General features: G+C 32.0%; 1 protein-coding gene across 3 annotated transcripts in view; it reads left to right on the top strand.

The window, feature by feature from the left end:
• The window catches only part of LOC126881725 (NADPH--cytochrome P450 reductase), a 217,556-nt gene that overhangs the window by 183,552 nt on the left and 14,113 nt on the right, over positions 1-19,891 (top strand). For all 3 annotated transcript variants that reach the window (XM_050646180.1, XM_050646178.1, XM_050646179.1), the window contains exons 5-6: positions 10,832-10,956; positions 17,595-17,780. In XM_050646180.1, the coding sequence (XP_050502137.1) occupies positions 10,832-10,956; positions 17,595-17,780 (311 nt within the window). The remainder of the gene's footprint in view (positions 1-10,831; positions 10,957-17,594; positions 17,781-19,891) is intronic.

Genomic DNA, 19,891 nt, shown 5'->3' with positions numbered 1-19,891 from the left:
CAACTACATCTTAGATCTAAAGTTTTTGATGCATGCATCATTCCGATATTAACATATGGGGCACAAACATGGACAATCACAAAAAAGAATATGAACATACTCAGAGTCACTCAACACGCGATGGAAAGAGCAATGCTTGGCATATCACTTAAGGACAGGAAAACAAACAAATGGATAAGACAGAAAACCAAAGTCACCGATGTGGTACAAAAATTATTAAGATTGAAATGGGAATACGCTAGACATGTAGCTAGGTGCGATCTAAACAAATGACACAGAACAATGCTAACCTGGAAACCATACCAACACAAAATACCCAGAGGCAGACCTCCTATGAGATGGACAGATGATCTGAAACGAACTGCCGGGAAAAATTGGTTATAAGTAGCGTACAACAAAAAACAATGGAAAGGAAGACTTCAAGAGGCTTATGTTCAGATGTGGACGTGAATGGCTAGACGAAGAAGAAGAAGAAGTACCTTTCCGTTTCGGATGTAGGCTACCATCATGGCAATCTGTACAGTAAAACCGATTTATCTGCAACCGCCAAGAGAAGACACGACAGACGTTCGTTAATACAGTGCAAATGTCCTTGAGGGTTTTTCGTTAAATCTGTTTACTTTGCACATATGCTGCTTTGAAAAGATTTGTGGTTGTTGTGTTGAACCACCTACGTAGATTTTTCAGCCAGGAAATTCTTGAACTTCCTGGTCCACGTTTTCCTTCTGTTTTTCTCTGCAAGATTAGTTGCAGCAGCCCATATCTTTCGCTGTTCCTCATGATATGACCGAGGTATTCGATTTTGGCTGTTTTTGTTGTGGTTAACAGCTCTTTTTTTTTTAGTATTAATAAAACACCTTGGTTAGTAACGTGATCGTATAATAAATCTTCAGGATTCGACGATAAAGCCACATTTCGAAAACCTCGATTTTCTTGCAGGTGGCGTCTGTGAGAGTCCACGACTCAACTCCGTATAACAGTATAGGAAAGATGTAACAAGTTACGTAGTTAGTATGTACTACTAATAAAGTGTGTGTAATATTTGGTTTTTTAAGATATCGTCTTACTGTCCGTAAACACCACCGTTATCTTCAGACCACCACGATCTGAATTCAATTTTTGTTGAATGCAATTCCCAAAACCGGTATTTCAAACTAGGTAGTTTTTTCACTAAACTAAACACTTTGTCAAAATGTAGCTACTTTCGGTCTGTAGCTGAAGACACCACTTCTGTTCGTCGTCAAACCCCTTTTTAATCCGTAAATATTCCTGACGCCTGACACTCCTGCTGCCAGGAGAAAAATTAATAATATTAATTGTATTTATACGAGGTTTTTAAGTTACACAGAGTGGGCCAAAGAAAAGAGTCCACCATGATATTTGGCAGTAGTTATTAGATTTTAAGAAAATAAAAAAAACAAATCAATTTTTGATCTAAGGGGGACATATTTTTACGGTACATATATCTGTCATTTGTCAACCCCCTCCCTTCCACTTTCTCCACCCCTTATTTTTAAATAGGGAATAGGCGTCTTATGCTAGCTCATTTAAAAGGTTATTTAATTCTCTATTCAGTAATATAAATATTAACATCATTATCTCTGTCCAAGAAAAAAAAAATATTTTAATTAAATTAATTGACACCGAAAGACGAATGTATGTAACTGATTTCATTCAAAATACATTCTACTGCTGTCACAAAAAACATGCTTTTTGACAAATAAACATTGCTTTTCACTTAATTTCAATGTTCAAGCCTCTTGGTAGGTTGAATATTGAATTGAAGCTAAAAACAATCTTTATTTGTCAAATAAACATCTTTCTCTGTTTTCTGTCAGTAGTAGAATTTATTTTGAGTTAAATAAATTGCATACATTCTTCTTTTTCTGTCAATTAATTTAATTCAAAATAATTTTTCTTGCACACCCTGTATAAATAATTATGTCAATGTTAATATTACTGAATAGAGAATTGAATAAGCTTTCAAGTGAGCTAGCACACGACCCCTATTCCCTATTTAAAAATAAGGGGTGATGGAAATGGAAGGGAGGGGATTGACAAATGACAGATGTGTGTACCGCAAAAATGTGTCCCCCTTTGATCAAAAATCGACTTGTTTCGTCATTTCCTTAAAATTTAATAAATACTTCCAAATATCGAGGTGGGCTCTTTTCTTTGGCCCACTCTGTATAATGCTATACAACAAGTACTAAGTTTTAAAACTTAAACGGGAAATATGTCATGGATCGAATTTTTTGCACCTAAGTGTAGAAGACTAACTCAAAACTATAGGAACGTTGAAATTCTTTACAATATAAATATACCATTTATATCCCCGGAAAGTCCTTCACTGTCTATTAAGTTATAATCTGTTCACAATTTAAAATCGCTTAGGATTTTTTTACATTTGATTCTCGGATTACATTATAATAATTATAATATACTAGACAAAACAACAACATCAAAATATAATTAATTTTACTGTACTTCACAATGACTGATGTAGAATGTAGATTATGTTGAAAATGAAACGGATCCTGAACAGAATGAATATTCTATTCAAGCCCAAATCAGGTTTCGTTGTTAAAATACAAAATACTACTAAATTAAACAAAAATGTTGTTGCTAAGTAAAAAAATATTTCTAATAATTTATTTAATCTGACTCATTTATATTGGCAATTCAGACATATATTATACATTTTAAAGAAGAAGACTTTAAAATGATATCGCCAATATTTATGAGTTGCGTTAACTAATAAAATCATTTTTTTTTGTAAAATTGTGGCTTATTTCCCATTGAAAATAGTTGACTAACCTTCCGATGACCAACCTTTTTTTGTTACACGGATGACCAAGGAGGGGAAAATTGACCCCAGGTCAAAAATGTCAAAAATGACAATTAACAAAAAAATATTTTTTTTTTATTTTTTTTGGCATGGACTTTATGTCATTCAGATTCAGCCAGTCACAACATGAGGTGTAGTGTGTATGTTGAGTAAGTGTCTTGTTACTTTGCAAAGTCAACGTCATTAGCATAAAACTACTTGTAATTACACATAATAGACGCTATTTTACTAAACATCAACTTCAGAATATATTTTTTATTCGTAAAATATAGGGAATTTTTTTTTATTTAAAAATATGAGGATAACTAGAATGATAGAGGAAAGGCGCCAATTATGGAATACCATTTTGTTTTGGGGACATAAAAAAATAACTATATAGAAATGAAAACAGTTTAATGTTATGACAAATCAGTCAAACATTTACATATCGTAATTAAAAGAATTGTATGAAATATCTTAATTAACAAAAAAAAATAAGCAAAAAAACAAAATCACATTTTAGTATCCAAATATGGAATAGGTACCCATATATGGAATACAAGCATAAATCAACATATATCAATAACAAAAACAAACATAACATATATGAGATCAAATAAATTTAAATAAAAACGTTGTGAAAAATAAAAGAATACTTAATTCACTTGCAAAAATCACAGATCCATGTATCAAACTCTGGACCAGCACAGTCATAATGAGCCCACTTACACTGAATCCGCTATTCCATAATTAGGCACCGACGACTGTCCATATTTGGATTTGTACATTAGTTCAAACTAGTATTAACATGTTTTCAAGTCGTAATGTTTTAATTACAGAAGGTCATAAAATATCAAAATAAAGGTACTATTGATATACACAATATCATAACAAGTCTGTATTCATGCATAATAACCAATAATACTCGTTGAATATATTTACCTTTGAAATTTTCTGCGAGACGAGAAAACAAAACGCACCTGTCAGACACGTATCGTTCGCGCATCTGACACAGAGGTGTGAATACGATAATAAAGAGAGCGACTGAAATAGAGGATGGTCTTGTAGTGCGCTTCCAACTTATATTTTCGGAGAAATCAAGGAATTCCATATTAGGGCACTATTCCATATTTGGTTACTTTCCTCTATTAAAGTCAAATAAAAAAATAATGAGTTAAAAATTGAAAATACTTTTAAATTTATTAAAGAAAAACATACGCTGGGGTCACAATTTCCCCCGCTTGGTCATCCGAAGGTTAACACTAAAACATATAATTTATAAATACAATTTATCATTTATGATTTAATGCACACTTTACATCGAAATTATCCCTGAGTCCGTTCAACACTGAGTTCTCTTATTTATAATACAATAGACTCCCTCTGTAACGAGAACTGAAATGGCGGACTAATTACCTCGTTATAAGCGGATCTCGTTATATCAGACAGCAATAAAACTATACCTTTTATTTTACAAAATTATATTTAGTATTATAGGGTAAATGGCTCGGTGAAGCTCGGTGAAGACTGGAGTAGGGCGGCCGTCACGTCTTGTGTGAAATTATTTAACAACAACATGTAAAACGAGTGGAACAACATTTAAAAATGAGTGGATGACAGGGAGTCTTTTAAATTCTGTACATGAAATATATACCTTGTAATATTATTCTGAAGCTGTTTCCTTGTGGCATTTTTGTAATAAACTATTCTAAATGGGAAATAAGCCACAATTTAACTAAAAAAATGATTCTATTAGTTCAATTCTGGCTTATTTCCCATTTAGAATAGTTAATTACATATATTGTATGAGCTAATTAGGTGAGCTAATCCAAGATCCCACGAATAACTTAGTAGAACAACGATTATAAAAACAAATTAAGACTTTTAATTAAAAACACAAGAAATAATAACTGACAAAATAGAAATTGCAAATGAATTAAATACGCATTACAGTACATTAGGACAAAAGTATGGACAAAAAATACCCATTTGTAATGATACATATATCAGACATCGTATCATTTACCTACCTCAGCCACAAAGTGTAAATAAAAATAATATTATAACATGAAAAGGGAATAGAATTTTGACAAGATGTTGTTATGTCATATTAGGGGATGTTACACAATGAAGGACATGGCCTAGTAGCTCAGAATCGGAAGAGATGTGGGGTGGATTTTTAAGGGATGTTATTAATAGACTCTTATTAGCTTAGAAATAATAAAAAAATAGAAAAATCAAAATAAGGATGCCAAAAAAAAAGATAAAATATTGGGCGCCACTGGTTACCTTAATTGAACCAAAAATTCTACAAAAAAAAATAGAAATAAAGGAAAGATAGATAGCTAAATCAAAATAAAACAAAAAAAACATAGTCACATAGAATATACACCATATACAAAATATTTATAACGTAACTTACCTTATCTTTCTCTATACTATACTATACTCAGCCAATTCTTTACTGTTCTTACGATTCAAGAGAGAAGGAAAAGAGAAATAATAAGATTGTATTTAGCAAATTAAACATTATTTATTAAAACAAAAAAAAAATGAATTTAAATTTGTGATCTCTTACGGTCTACAAATAGAGATCGTGATTACCAAAAAAAAAAAAAAATAAAATAAAAAGTTTACAAAATATACCTTGTTTATCAGTCCTGATTTTTCTTGGTGGTTGTTAAGTCCAAAGCGCGATTTCACTTCACTAAAGTCACTAAATTGATACAACAAAAGTACATCAGGTTGCGCTTAGTTCATTAACCCTTAAACGCCCAAGGGTGGGTAAAAATTGTCCACCGAATGCGTATTCCCTTGTAACATATTTATTACGTGTTTAAAAATTTTCCAAAAATTATTTATTGTTAAAAAGACAGCCTTTTATCGAAAGTTAAATTGTGTTTATCGATATTTTTGAAAATAAAAGTAATAGCTTGAGTTAAATATGGGTACACCAGCATAAAAAGTACACCCTTGGTAAAACTTGTTACTAAAGGTTTCTATATAATTTCTCGTTGGTAGGAACATAGTCCATATAATTATCGACGTATAATTACATAATCGACATAATTATCCGCCAATGGAGAGGCTGAAAGAAAGAATGTGGAGAAAATCAACAAATTTGAATTACTGGCTTTTACTGGTATGTTAATTTTGATGTACATTGTAATTTTGTTGTAAGGTTTGTTAATGGTTTATATTAATATTTTACAAGATGCTGTGTTTATTAAGCATAAGATCCTTAAGTTTAATCCATTTCCAACAACTCTCAATAAATATATTAGCTATTTTCTAGGTGGACATTTTTTACCCACCCTTGGGCTTACATGGAACCTAAAAAAGGTTGGGCGTTTAAGGGTTAAAAAAACTCCATAGTTCATTAAAAAACTTTAAAAATTCAGCATTGTCAAAATAAATTAGCACTTACTCGAACAAAAATATTAAAAAAAAAGCATTTGTTATCTAGTTCATTAACGGAACAAAAAATACTAGCAAACTTTAGGCTCTAACTAGGGTGTTGAACTAGTAAAATCAAAAGAAAAACTTCCTCTGCATAATTCCTGGATCTGACTGCATGTAAAAAAACTGATACCAAAAGTGGTAAACAATATCGACAATATCCTAACAACAGCTAAAATTGCCGGAGTTCCGTTGTCACTCAATGCATCGCCGGGCTGAGTTCTATCAGCCGGCCGAAGAACTTGTAACTAAATTTTCCTTTCACTAAGCTTGAACTGACTGCAACTCCAAACTAAACGTCACTAGATGACGACTATAACAGAACTCTCTGCCAAACAAAACTTAACTTCATGACGGCCCTAACAGAACTAACTGTCAGACCAAACTTAACTCGATGGCGGCCCTAACAAAACTGAACTTGAAGACGGACCTAACAGAACTGAATCTTCTCTCCTCAGACTCTAACCAAAACGCCCTATCCAAAATCATCACACGATCTTTATCATCGACAATCCAACGACCAATTACAGATTCAAAATACTCAATCAATTAAATCTTCGCCAATAAGAAGTTGCAATTTACTCTTCAAGTTGAACCCTCTGGCGTATACCAAAACAGCTCGACCAATCACAAAAAAAAACAAACAAGCAGATATCATTATTTCGTACCGCCTGTTCTTCCCATGAAAAATGCTTAAGTCAGCTCTAACGACGATTGTCGACTCAAAACACTTGACAAACTTTATCGCTGATCCACTTATCTCTTAGATAAACATTTCCCACAGTCCCAAAGTCGGTAGCGGCAGTAATCTGAGTCTAATGGGTACTACTTATCAACAAACTCTAGACTTTCGTCTCGGGAAACCATTAGGGCTCTATTAGTCTAGGTAACTGGTGGCGCAACTAGTGGGCCCACCAAAGTGTGAGCACGGGCAACTGGTGGCCGAGAATAGCCACCAGCAAAAATAATAAAATGAATTGGAATTGGAAAAATAATCAAATGCAATTGGAAACTTGTTTGTTATCAATTTTACGAAAAAAAGTTATTCTTCATAAAATGCTCTTAATAGTATAAAATATAAGATGCAACCATCCGATTCAAATTTTGTGAATTTTATACGATATATGTCAAAAAAGATAAATTTCTCTCAAGAGTAAAGTATCCTTATATTAAACAATATCGAAAAATGTTTTATAAAAAGCTGTTCGGAATTAAAAGCTATGTTTGAATATGCAATTACATTCTTCTAATTGAAATATTGTGAACTGTAAAGGTACTTTACTCTTGGACGAAATTCATATTTTTTAACATACCTCGTATAGAATTGATAAAAGTTTATATATTATCATTGCATCTTAGATTTTAGACCATATAAAGCTTTTTGTAAAAAATAACTTTTTTCGTAAAATTAATAATAAAATACTTATAGATATTTGTAATAAAATGATGTTGGGTATCCGTAATTTAAAAAAAAATTGCATTTTTTTTTTCAATTAGAATGATGTAATAAAAGTAATGCGTCCCAAAACATAGTTTTTTAATTCTTAACAACTTTTCATAATAACAATTTTCGATGTTGTGAAATCTTAAGGTACTTTACATACAATTTTTTTGACATACCTCGTATAACATAGACTATGCAGAGCATTTTATAAAGAATATTTTTTTTTCGTAAAATTGATAAGAAAAAAGTTTCCCATATGGTTCCAAGTTACGCAGACATACTGTACCTATATATAAAAGCTCAATTTTTTTTAAATTTTCCAATTAACGCCACATTCGGATTCAGCATAATTAAAAACAAAATAGAAACATTTTTGATCAAGATAAAGTGATGAATTCACCGATATTTCTAAAATATAAAAAGAGCTTTTATTGTTTAAACAATGAATAAATAATTAACGGCTAAATCTGCGAGAAGAACTTTTTAATATAGCATAATTTATAAATCAACAAAAAAGGTTTTAGAAAAATATACGCTTGTTAATAGAAAATATAGAAGTTAATAGAAAAGAAATACGAAGCACTCGATTACAATACAAATGAACTAGTGGTGACCGACACCAGTTGCTGAGTCTAATAGGGTCCATATAACATAATGCCCCGGCTTGGTGGCGCCACCAGACCCGGTTACCCGGCTGGTGGACTGGTTCGGCCACCAGATCGACAACAATTTCTGGTGGCGCAACCAGTTGCCGTAGTCTAATAGGTCTCATTTACTTAAATGCCCCGTGACGTCATGAGTCACTGGTGGAGCAACTTGGTGGCGTCACCAGTTGCCTAATATAATAGCGGCCTTAAACTTCTTTGATAACTCGCCGAAGATAAACAAAAAAAAATCGGATGATCCAATACTATGAAGAACGAAAAATACATTGCAATGTAAAAAAGAATTACGCAATATCATACGTCTGTGAGAAACTTAAAAATGTAGATATAAATCATGAGACAATTCGCGGCTTCGGAATACGAAACTATTAGACAAAATGCCTATACCGGGATCGTAATATAAATATTGTCTTAACACAAAAAAAATTAAGGGGTGGTCATTGACTTTTGCACCGTTACAATATACCAAACAACACAGCAAAATATCTTCGTGCGACTCAATTCTTGTTGTGTGAAAATGATAGGTGTGTCAAAACTACCGCACGAGAAAACCCTCGTACGTTCAAAATTCTTATAATGTGAAACAGCCCTTGCAGGTCTGTCGCCTTGTTTATTGACTACGCGGCTGGCAGACGGTTAGCTACGCAACCCTATCGTGTTTTCCAAACATAGTAAATTCATTTCTAGTTATCTCAACTAGGTATAAGAATCATGTACCTTACATTTTGTTCTGATTTGGTCATACTTTACTAGGTCCCTCAGCGTGTTTCCTCTTATTTTTCTGGGTATTGTCATTTTTACTGTTTCCAGCACTCTGTTTTGGCTGTGCCGGATATTGTTCTGATCATGGACGTATAAACACAGACGTATCTTACAGGTTTCGAACGTCGGACTACGAAAACTTCCCATGAATTTTGTCGGACAGAACTTCCAATTGATTTTTTACCCATTCATTAAACTCGCATGCAAAAATCAAATTGCTATTTATCAGCAACATAATTCCTGTCATTTGACATGTTATACATGTCGGACTGGTTAAAATGCCCAACATTTTTGTCGGACAAACATTTTTCGTACCGAATCATTTTTCGTCCGACTCGACACCGTTAAACTATTAACAAATTTTCTACTTGCCATCAATAATCTTTTATTTGGCACGCGGGATCCAGAACTAGATCTTTTAGCAATTTTTACAAAATTTTTGTTAAAAAATATATCGTTCATTTGGAAGAAGAGGGTTACATCTCAAAAGTTTTTTTATTGCATCAATACCTTCCAAATACTGACTTCTACTATGGAAAAAATAGTTACATGTGTAAGTACACTAGTCTCCGAAAGATGGCAGATGTAACTCTTTGGGTTTCGCCTAACTTTCTCTACAGAACGTTATTCGCTTTAGAGAACACAGTTATATCTTGGAATATAATAGACAAAAATAAGTTGATTTAATTAAAAGGGTGATTTATTTTTGGGATATAGAGTTATAAGTAAAGATATAACCATTTTTCTTAAAAATTATAACACTTAAAGTGAACAGTTTGTTCTGATAGGATACTTTCTTAGTTGTAACTTTTTTTTGGATAATTCATCATAAAAAAGAAGCAATATAATGTGCGTAAAAAATAGTGTTGTGAAAAGTAACCTTATTCCTCAAAGTTATTTTGTTTTATGTGAATTATCCTTTTTTTGTATTGCAAAGATTTTATAAAAAAATGGGAATATCTGAAGCTAGAAAAAAGGACTGTTATCTTTAATAGAGAAAAGCAATGTTTTCCTGAATACTATTTTTCACAAAAATTTGTAAAAAACAATTATTATTATTATTATTGCTTTATGTTTCATTATGTGTTGTAGAATGGATACGAACTACTTAATAAGTTTTTTTTTAATGTTCCATTAATTAGTTTTATTAAATCATAATTGATATAATGGCATTTTTAATAATTTTTATTAATTAAATTCCTAAAAAATGTAACTTTATGAGCAAACATTGGGTATTAAAAAGATAATATTTCTTTATCCAAGAAGGTTATATTATCTAAGTTTTTCTTCTAAACCTGATATCTTAAAGAAGAAAATTCTTGTCAGAGCGATAAGAAGATCAGAAATCAGATAATATCAATAAACACTGCACACAATAAATGAAATAAACTAATATGAATCTTAAAACCTTTCTACTGAAAAAGTGAAAACTCTTAGTATAACCCTCTTCCTCCAAATGAACGATATGTGCGCAATGTTTTTATCTTTATACGCATCTTATCTTCACCATAGTGATGATTTATACATTATCTACAAATAATAAAACAAACAATTTAATTATAAATAATTGCATTATCTACAAAAACACGTTTGCCATGAGCTTTTCGGAATATTTTTTTTTTGGAAGAAGTCGACGATACCATTTAAAAATCTAAAGTTTTGATGACTTTGCAGGTATTTGGATTAGGAAATAAGACGTACGAGCATTACAACAAAGTCGCCATTTATGTAGATAAACGACTTGAGGAATTAGGAGCCACCAGACTCTACGACCTTGGTCTTGGAGATGATGATGCGAAGTAAGTTCTTACATCATTAACGGTTTTGATTTAAATATTTTATTCATAGCAGTTAATAAGATTTTAGTCACAACTTTATACGCAATAATAATGTACGTACTATATATGTATCTCATACACACCATTTTCAGACAAAAACACAACAAAATTGAGACATACTGTGCAGTTTAATGAACCTGCGGTTACTGACTAGTTTGCACCTTAATATTTACACTTCAATCCTGTAAAATCGCAGTGTCTTACATGCATCTGAATGACGAACAAAAAACAAGAGCATCAATTCACTCGTTGCCTTATCCCTATGCGGGGCCAGCTTCTCTAATTGCATTTCTCCATACAATTCTACAGTGGATCATATCTATATTAATCCCTTTTACCAACTAGTTCTGCCTTATCGTTTCCCCCCAGGTCTTCTTTGGTCTTCATCTCCCACTCCTTCCAGGAATCTGCACTTCAGAGCTATTCTTTCATATTGGGTGATAACGTCTCGACGTTGAACATAGCCAAACCATCTCAACATATGTTCTCTCATTTTGGCATCAATTGGTGCCCCACGTAGACTTTACCTAATATACATACTCATTTTTAATTTTATCCTTTTTTTTTCACTCCGCTCATCCATCTAAGCATCCTCATTTCCGCCACATACTTTCTTTGTTTCTCTTTCTTTTTCACTGCCCAACATTCAGTTCCGTACATCATAGCCGGTCTTATGGCCGTTTTACAGAAGTTTTCCTTCAGCTTCATTGGAATTTTTCTGTCACACAACACACCACTCATTTCCTTCCATTTCAGCCATCCAACCCTATTTCTACTGCATGCATCTCCATCTATTTCTCCATTACTCTGTAATATCGATCCTAGGCACTTAAAACTATTGCTTTTCACCATCCAAAGATATCATTTTATTTGTAGTAACTTCATCTTTAAATGAACATTCTTAATACCTATTCTATTTTTGTCTCTACCGTTCCAGTTTTCGTTCACTATTTCCTACTAACACTACATCATCAGAATACATTAAGCACCATGGAATGTTACCCTGTAGTTTTACTGTTATCTGGTCCAAAACTAATGAGAATCAATAAGGACTAAGCACTGAGTCTTGGTGCAATCCTACTTTCATATTAAATTTATCAGTCTCTCCCACACCTGTCCTAACACTAGTCGTTACTCTCTCATACATATCTCTCACAATCTTTACATATTCACCATGGACTCCTTTTTTATTGTGCCCGCCACATAATCTCTCGAAGAACTCGATCATATGCTTTCTCAAGATCATTGAATACCATATGAGCGTTTGTTTCTTTATTCGTGTATTTTTATATCAATTGCCTTATACTGCAGATTGCATCTGTGGTTGATCTGCCCTGCATAAAGCCAAATTGATTATCAGATATTTCGGTTTCTTCACTTATCCGTCTATCAATTACTCTTTCCCATATTTTCATGGTGTTACTACGTAGTTTTAGAGCGCTGCAGTTTGTACATTATTATACATCTCCCATGTTTTTTAAACAGGTACTAATATACTGCTTCTCCATTCGTCTAGCATTTGTCCAAAAAACAAGAGCAAGTTTGTTAAACTCACAAGGTTGGTCACTAAGGCAGGTTGCTGCAGATTTGAACGTGAGCCATATACACATATGGAAAATCAAACAAAGCAAGTGAATTCATAAATTGTGCAGCTGCAAGTAAAACTTTTTGGACTAAGGATCACAAGAGGAGACGAGTTGCATTTTGTAATGAAATCATAAACCATAAAGAAAACTTTTGGCCTAACGTTACATTTTCCGATGAAAAAGCGTTTCAGTCATCTGACAATGATCTATTACTATCATTTAAGAATTTAAGTAATAGTGGAGGATTCTCTGTCAACTTATGGAGATTGATAAGTGTTGAAGGCCTATATGTTCTCATTTAGAAGAAAAATTACCAGGATTATATTACAAAGATATTAAGAAACACATGTTAATGTTCTTCCGTAGCCTTTCCGTTGTCCAGATCTTAATCCCATCCAGGCCCCGGGCTTAGGTGACTGGCGCCCTGGGCAAATGGTCTACTGGCGCCCCCTTTATTACTATAATGTAAAAGCAAATAATCTATGTTACATACTTATATTTTATGAAGTAAAGTAAATAACAAGAAAACACGTCTTTCATACACAAAACTGTAGACATTTATTTCTACATAATTCACACTTCCAGCAAAGATTACAACTTAAAATTATATTTTTAAGATCCTACTTTGTAATATGTACAAAGCATTTTAAGTGACAGATTTTTTCTAGTCTTCAATTTGACAAACTTGTTTACTACGTCAGAAAAATCTGTGCTTAGAGTTAAGTCTTATTCACAACACAGTGACATGAGACAATTTAACTTGCTGTCTGAAAGAGCAGATCTCCCAAGAGCAGTGTTACCAGCTCTAATATTATTATTATTTAATACATATATGAATAATAATGCTTGATATTAACTTTTCATTATTATGTTTCTTACTATTCTTATTTTACATTTCCGGTATAGTCCAGAAAGCCACTGCGCATCCGCTAGGTAAAATATTCCGATTTGGATTTTTTGCACAATCTCACTCAAAAAGGACCCCTTTTAACAAATTTGCATGTTGCCAGTACAGGTCCAAAAGGAGTCAAAACATTTTTTTTTGTTTTTTTTTCTAAAATTATTTTTTTGCATCGAACAAAGTTTTTTTTAGGTTTTTTGGATCATTTCAAACAGAAAAGGTCTTTAGTGACTTTTCTCTAAAGTTGATAGTTTTTGACATATAGTGATTAAAAATTTAAAAATACGAAATCGGCCATTTTTAACCCTCAGAAACTATGTGAAAAACTGAAAATTTCGATGTCGCCAAGGTAAGAAGATATTCTTTGAACAACGATTGATGAAATCTCGAAGAGTTTTTTGCAATACAATATCGAAAACTCCTTTGTTTTTTAATTGCCAATCAAGCGGGCGCCCCGGGTGCTTGATTGGCAACCGTTGCATGTGTATGTAACATGCGTAATTATATGTGCGGAAAAATATTTCGATTCAATTTTTTTTCACCATCTTGCTTGAAATATCCCCTTTTAACAAATTTGTATGTTGCCAGGATCAAAAAGTAAACATTTTTTTAAACGTTTTTTTTTGTTTTTTCCTAAAACTAATTTTTTTTGCATCGGACAAATTTTTTTTAGGTTTTTTTGGATCATTCCAAATAGAAAATATCTTAAATGACTTTTCTCTAAATGTGATAGTTTTCGAGATATAAGCGATTGAAAATTTAAAAATTGCAAAATCGGCCATTTTTCGCCCTCAAAAACTATGTAAAACACCGAAAATTTCAATGATACCAAGGTACGTAGATATTCTAAGAATGTCGATTGATGAAGTTCCGAAGAGTGTTTTTGCAATACAATATCGAAAGCCCCTTTGTTTTTTAATTGCAAGTCAAGCGGTCGCTACACTTTTTTTAACCGTTGCATGTCTACAACATTGTATGTAATATGTGTAAATATAATATGCGCGGAAAAATATTCAGATTCAATTTTTTTTCACCATCTTGCTTAAAAATGTTCCCTATTAACAAATTTGCATGGGGTCAAAAATGTATCAAAAAAATTTAAACAATTTTTTTAAACTTAAAATGTTCTCCGATTACATATATTATTATACCAACACATGCAACGCAACGGTTGAAAATAGTGTAGCTCCCGTTTGATTAGCAATTGAAAAACAAAGGGGTTTTCGATATTGTATTGCAAAAAGTTCTTCGGGATTTCATCAATCGATATTCTTAGAATATCTACGTACGTTGGTATCATTGAAATTTTTGGTGTTTCACATAGTTTTTGAGGGTTAAAAATGGCCGATTTTGCAATTTTTAAAATTTCAATCGCTTATATCTCGAAAACTATCACATTTACAGAAAAGTCACTTAAGGTCTTTTCTATTTGGAATGATCCAAAAAATCTAAAAAAATTGTCCGATGCAAAAAATTAGTTTTAGGAAAAACAAAAAACAAACATTTAAATTTTTTTTTACTTTTTGATTGTGGCCACCTACAAATTTGTTAAGAGGGGATATCTTCAAGCAAGATGGTTAAAAAAAAATTAAATCGAAATATTTTTCCGCACATATATTTACGCATGTTACATTTCATGCAACGGTTGCCAATCAAGCGCCCGCTTGATTGGCAATTAAAAAACAAAGGGGTTCTTCTAAGAGAGAAGAGAAGACAAAATCGATCTTCTAAGAGTCTAAGGATATCTTTTTACCTTGGCAACATCGAAATTTTTAGATTTTCACATAGTTTTTGAGGGTTAAAAATGGCCGCTTGTGCCAAAAAACAGAAATCAGAATATTTTTCCTAGCGGAGGCGCAATGGCTTTCTGGACTAGTAGCCTGTATTATATTTATTTGTTCTGTTCTATATATTTTTGAAAATTTTGTGTCAGATATTCTTTAGTGGGTAATTTGTTTCTCCAATTTATTTTTATTATCTCTTTTATTTTGCGCCCCCAAAAATTTGGCGCCCTGGGCAAATGCCCAGTCTGCCCATTTATAGCCCGGGGCCTGATCCCATCGAAAATGTGTGAGAAGTAGCATATGGAAAATAAATATTGCTTATTGTCTATGAATTAGTTGACAAATATTTTAAATATTCTACGAGTTTAAACTTTCACACAGTAGTCCGTTCTTTAACGGTAAAATATTGCAAAACCTCTAAATTTTAAAGAACCGCTTGGATTGACATGAAATTTGGCATACACATCACATAGCTAACAAGTCAAAGAAAAAAAGTGATATTGTGCCGATATGTGATTTTGCCCTGGGGGTGGTTTTCACCCCCCTCTTGGGGGTGAAAAAATATTCTTCCAAAGAAAGTCAGGAAATGGATTAACTGGCTAATTTTAAGTAACTTTTGCTCCATAGAGTTTTTTCACTAAGTCAATACTTTTCGAGTTATTTGGCAGTGAATATGTTCATTTTTTCAACAAAATAACCACGCTTTTAGACGGTTTTTCGCAAATAACTCAAATAGTAAGTATTTTGTCGAAAACACATTTTTAGCAAAAATATAGCCTGTAAAAATTAAAAAAAAATGGTTTATATATCACGTCTCTACACCTAGTAGAAGCAGAGTTATAGCTAATGAAAAATAGGTTCATATTCGTCAAATTCCAAATGGAATACTTTAACGTGAAATATCCAAAAATGAAGCACATTTCGGGGAAAACTCATTACAACTTATTTAAAGTGTTTAAAAAAAGCTTAATTTTTTTTATAAAAAAAAATTCTAGCATCAAAATTAAACAAGTTACGCTCAAAATAAAGTTAGTCCCTTTTGGTTTTGGTAAAAAAATCGAGAAAATCACCCCCTAATTAGTATCTTAAATGAACTTAATCGTTACGACTTTACAAGTTTCTTGACTCGTGTATATATTGTTTATATGATCTGTAAGTTTCATCGGTTCAAAGTCCTTATTATTGAAAGGGCTGTAGTTAAAATGATTTGAACGAGTCACTGATCACGAATGTTTGCAAATTTAGAAACAATAAATCTTAATCAATTTTTGTCTAACAGAAAAACAAAAAAATACATGATATTCAGAAAAGCAAATTTGACTTTTTTTGTTTTTGGAGATTTTTGGTATCTCTAACAATTTTTAAGTTATTTTGAAAAAAAAGCATATTTTTCAAAATTTAAATCTTTAAAAATTTTACTTTAAAATCAAATTTTTTCAAAAATAAGCACTTTAAATCGATGAAACTTACAGATCATATAAATACAACATAAGTAAAATAATTTGTGGAGCGGTAACGATTAATTTCATTTAAGTTGCTAATTAGGGGTGGTCTTCCCGCTTTTTTTTGCAAAAACAAAAGGGACCAACTTTATTTTTAACGTACCTTGCTTAAATTTAATGCTAGAAACTTTTTGTAAAAACAGAAATAAAGCTTTAACGCTTTAAAAAAGTTATAATGGGTTTTCCCCAAAAAGTGCTTAATTTTTTGGATATTTCACGTCGAAATATTCTATTTGAAATTTGGTGAATATGAATCTATTTTTCATTGGCTATAACTCTGGTTCTACGAGATCCAGAGACCTAACGCGTACACCATTTTTTTTACTTTTTTATAGGCTATATTTTTGCTAAGAACGTTTTTTTCGACAAAATACTTACTTTTTGATTATTTGCGAAAAACCGTCTAAAAATGTAGTTATTTTGTTGAAAAATTAACATATTCACTCGCAAATAACTCGAAAATTGTTGACTTGGCGAAAAAGCTCTATAAAACCTAAGTTACTTAAAATTAGTCAGTTTACCCATTTCCGGACTTATTTTGGACATATATGTTTTCAGCCACAAGAGGGGGTGAAAGTCACCCCCAGGACAAAAGCACACATCGGCACAATATCACTTTTTTTCTTTGACATGTAAGCTATACGTATGCCAAATTAATTTCATGTCAATCCAAGCGGTTCTTTAAAATTTAGAGCAAAAGCCGTGAAAGAATGGACTACAGGTTGTATCGAAAATATGTATATTGACCTATACTAATATCATTGTGTAATATATACCTTTGTTACAATTAGTTTTGACAATAATTACTTATTGTATCTATTTATAGCATTGAAGACGACTTCATTACGTGGAAAGACAAGTTCTGGCCCGCTGTTTGCGAACACTTCGGTATCGAATCGACCGGAGAAGACATCAACATGCGTCAATACAGACTTGAAGAGTTCGAGGAGACTCCAGACAGAGTATTTACTGGAGAAATGGCTAGGTTGCAGTCCCTCAAGAACCAAAGACCGTAAGTAAAGCTAACTTTTTTTTCACTCAATTTTACAAAGTACATATAAATTGAAGTTACACGTACTGTGACCCGAATTAGAATAACTTTGCAACCAGGAAACAAATATATATTAAAAATAGCGTTGGACTTAATACACCTCCTTGTCTCAGACCCTTGTTTGTACTAAATGATTTTGATGTTCTTTTTTGACTGATGACATAATTCTTATTGCTGTTATAATTGTTCTTAATTACTCTTATCTATCATTTTGTTGTTAATACCTTTCTTCTCTAATATTTCTCATAATTTTTGCCCTGAAACCATGTCAAAAGCCTTTTCAAGATCTATATATGCCAGGTACATCTTTTTTCCTGTTGCTGATATTTTTATATTATTTGTTTGATGGTAAATATGTATGATCATGGGTACTTCTGCCTTTTCTGAATATGCTTTGTGATTGCTCAAGTGTGTATTAAAAATATCGTTGGACATAATATGTACTCCTCCTTGTCTCAGACCCTCGTTGGTAGTAAATGATTTTGATGTTCTTTTTCGACTGATGACATAATCTTATTACTGTTATAATTGTTCTTAATTACTCGTATCTATCATTTTGTTATTAATACCTTTCTTCTCTAATATTTCTCATAATTTTTGCCCTGGTACCGTGTGAAAAGCCTTTTTAAGATCTACAGGGTGATTTATTAGTGTGAGGAAGCTCAGTAGATCTGTTATAGTAAAAATTACAAAAAAAAAGTTGTTGACATTATTATTTACAATCTTACAGGGTGTTCCATAAGATGGTAGCAGACCAAACTTATGTTTTTTTTAATGGAACACCCTGTATTTTATTTTAAATTTGAAATCTGCTTCACTTCCACATCACAACAATGTAAAATTTTATTTATACCGGGTATTTAAAAAGTTATAACCAATATTACCTGAAAATCGTATTAAGTTTAACTCAATGTATAATTAAAAAGGAGTATAGGAACATTGATCTATTGCAACCATAGTTTTTTAATAATTGTTAAAAATTATAAAACATATTCGTTTTCATAATATTTGTTAAATCAAATACAGGGTAAGTCAAAATGCAAGTACATTATTTTCTTGGTAATTTTAAATAGAACACCCTGTATTTTATATCACTATCGAAAATTACTAATATCGTACTTCAAATTTTATGAAGTTATACCTAAAGTTATCAGTTTTCTAGATATTTTTATTTTTCCATCAAAGTATTAATTTGGTAGATATTTTAACGTTTACCAATAATTATTGTGAGTTGGCCATGATTGATTTGTCAAAAACTGACGACAGTTTGACATTAATGTTTATTAATTCAGTAACGAAATAACGACACAGAAAAGAAAACAATTTATTTCAAATAAAATTTATGAAAAATAACCGCCGGAAAATAAAAAAAAATAACAACACATAGAAAAATAAAAAAACAACAGTAATTTTAACTTATCTTACTTAAGTAAGGTGTTCAAAATGACTTCCCAAAACATCTGTGGATACTTGAAAGCGGTCATTGAAAGAGTTGCTTACATTACTAAGCATTTGTAAAGAAATATTTTGAAATGCAATTCAGATTCTATTTTTCATATCATCCCTTGTTGTTAAAGGTATTTTATATACTTCGTTCTTAACGTAACCCCAAAAAAATGACTACATTTTATTGAAATCTGATGACCTTGGGCGCCACCTTACCGGTCCATCCCTTCCGATCCATCTTTCACCAAACTGATCATTAAGTTCACCACGTACTAATTCGTTGTGGTGCGCAGGAACACCGTCATGTAGAAACCACATTTGTTCACGTATATTAAGTGGAACCTCTTCTAATAATGTCGGTAACTGATTTACGATAAAATCTAAATAAATCTCACCATTTAAGTTATCTTCAAAAAAATATGGTCCTGCTACATGGTTACCGACGATACCTCCCCACACATTTAGAGACCATCTTGTTTGACTAGACTGGATTACTTGTGGAATAGTAGTGAAAGTTATGCCTATTAACAGAACCGTTTCGATGGAATGTACCTTCATCACCAAATAGGACATAATCAAAAAAATCTCTCTGCTCAGTAATTTTTTCTAAGGCCCATTCACAAAAT

This window comes from Diabrotica virgifera, chromosome 3 (assembly GCF_917563875.1).
Source record: "Diabrotica virgifera virgifera chromosome 3, PGI_DIABVI_V3a".
Classification (NCBI taxonomy): domain Eukaryota; kingdom Metazoa; phylum Arthropoda; class Insecta; order Coleoptera; family Chrysomelidae; genus Diabrotica; species Diabrotica virgifera.
The sequence above is the reverse complement of the archived record's forward strand: the minus strand, read 5'-3'. Positions and strand labels throughout refer to the sequence as shown.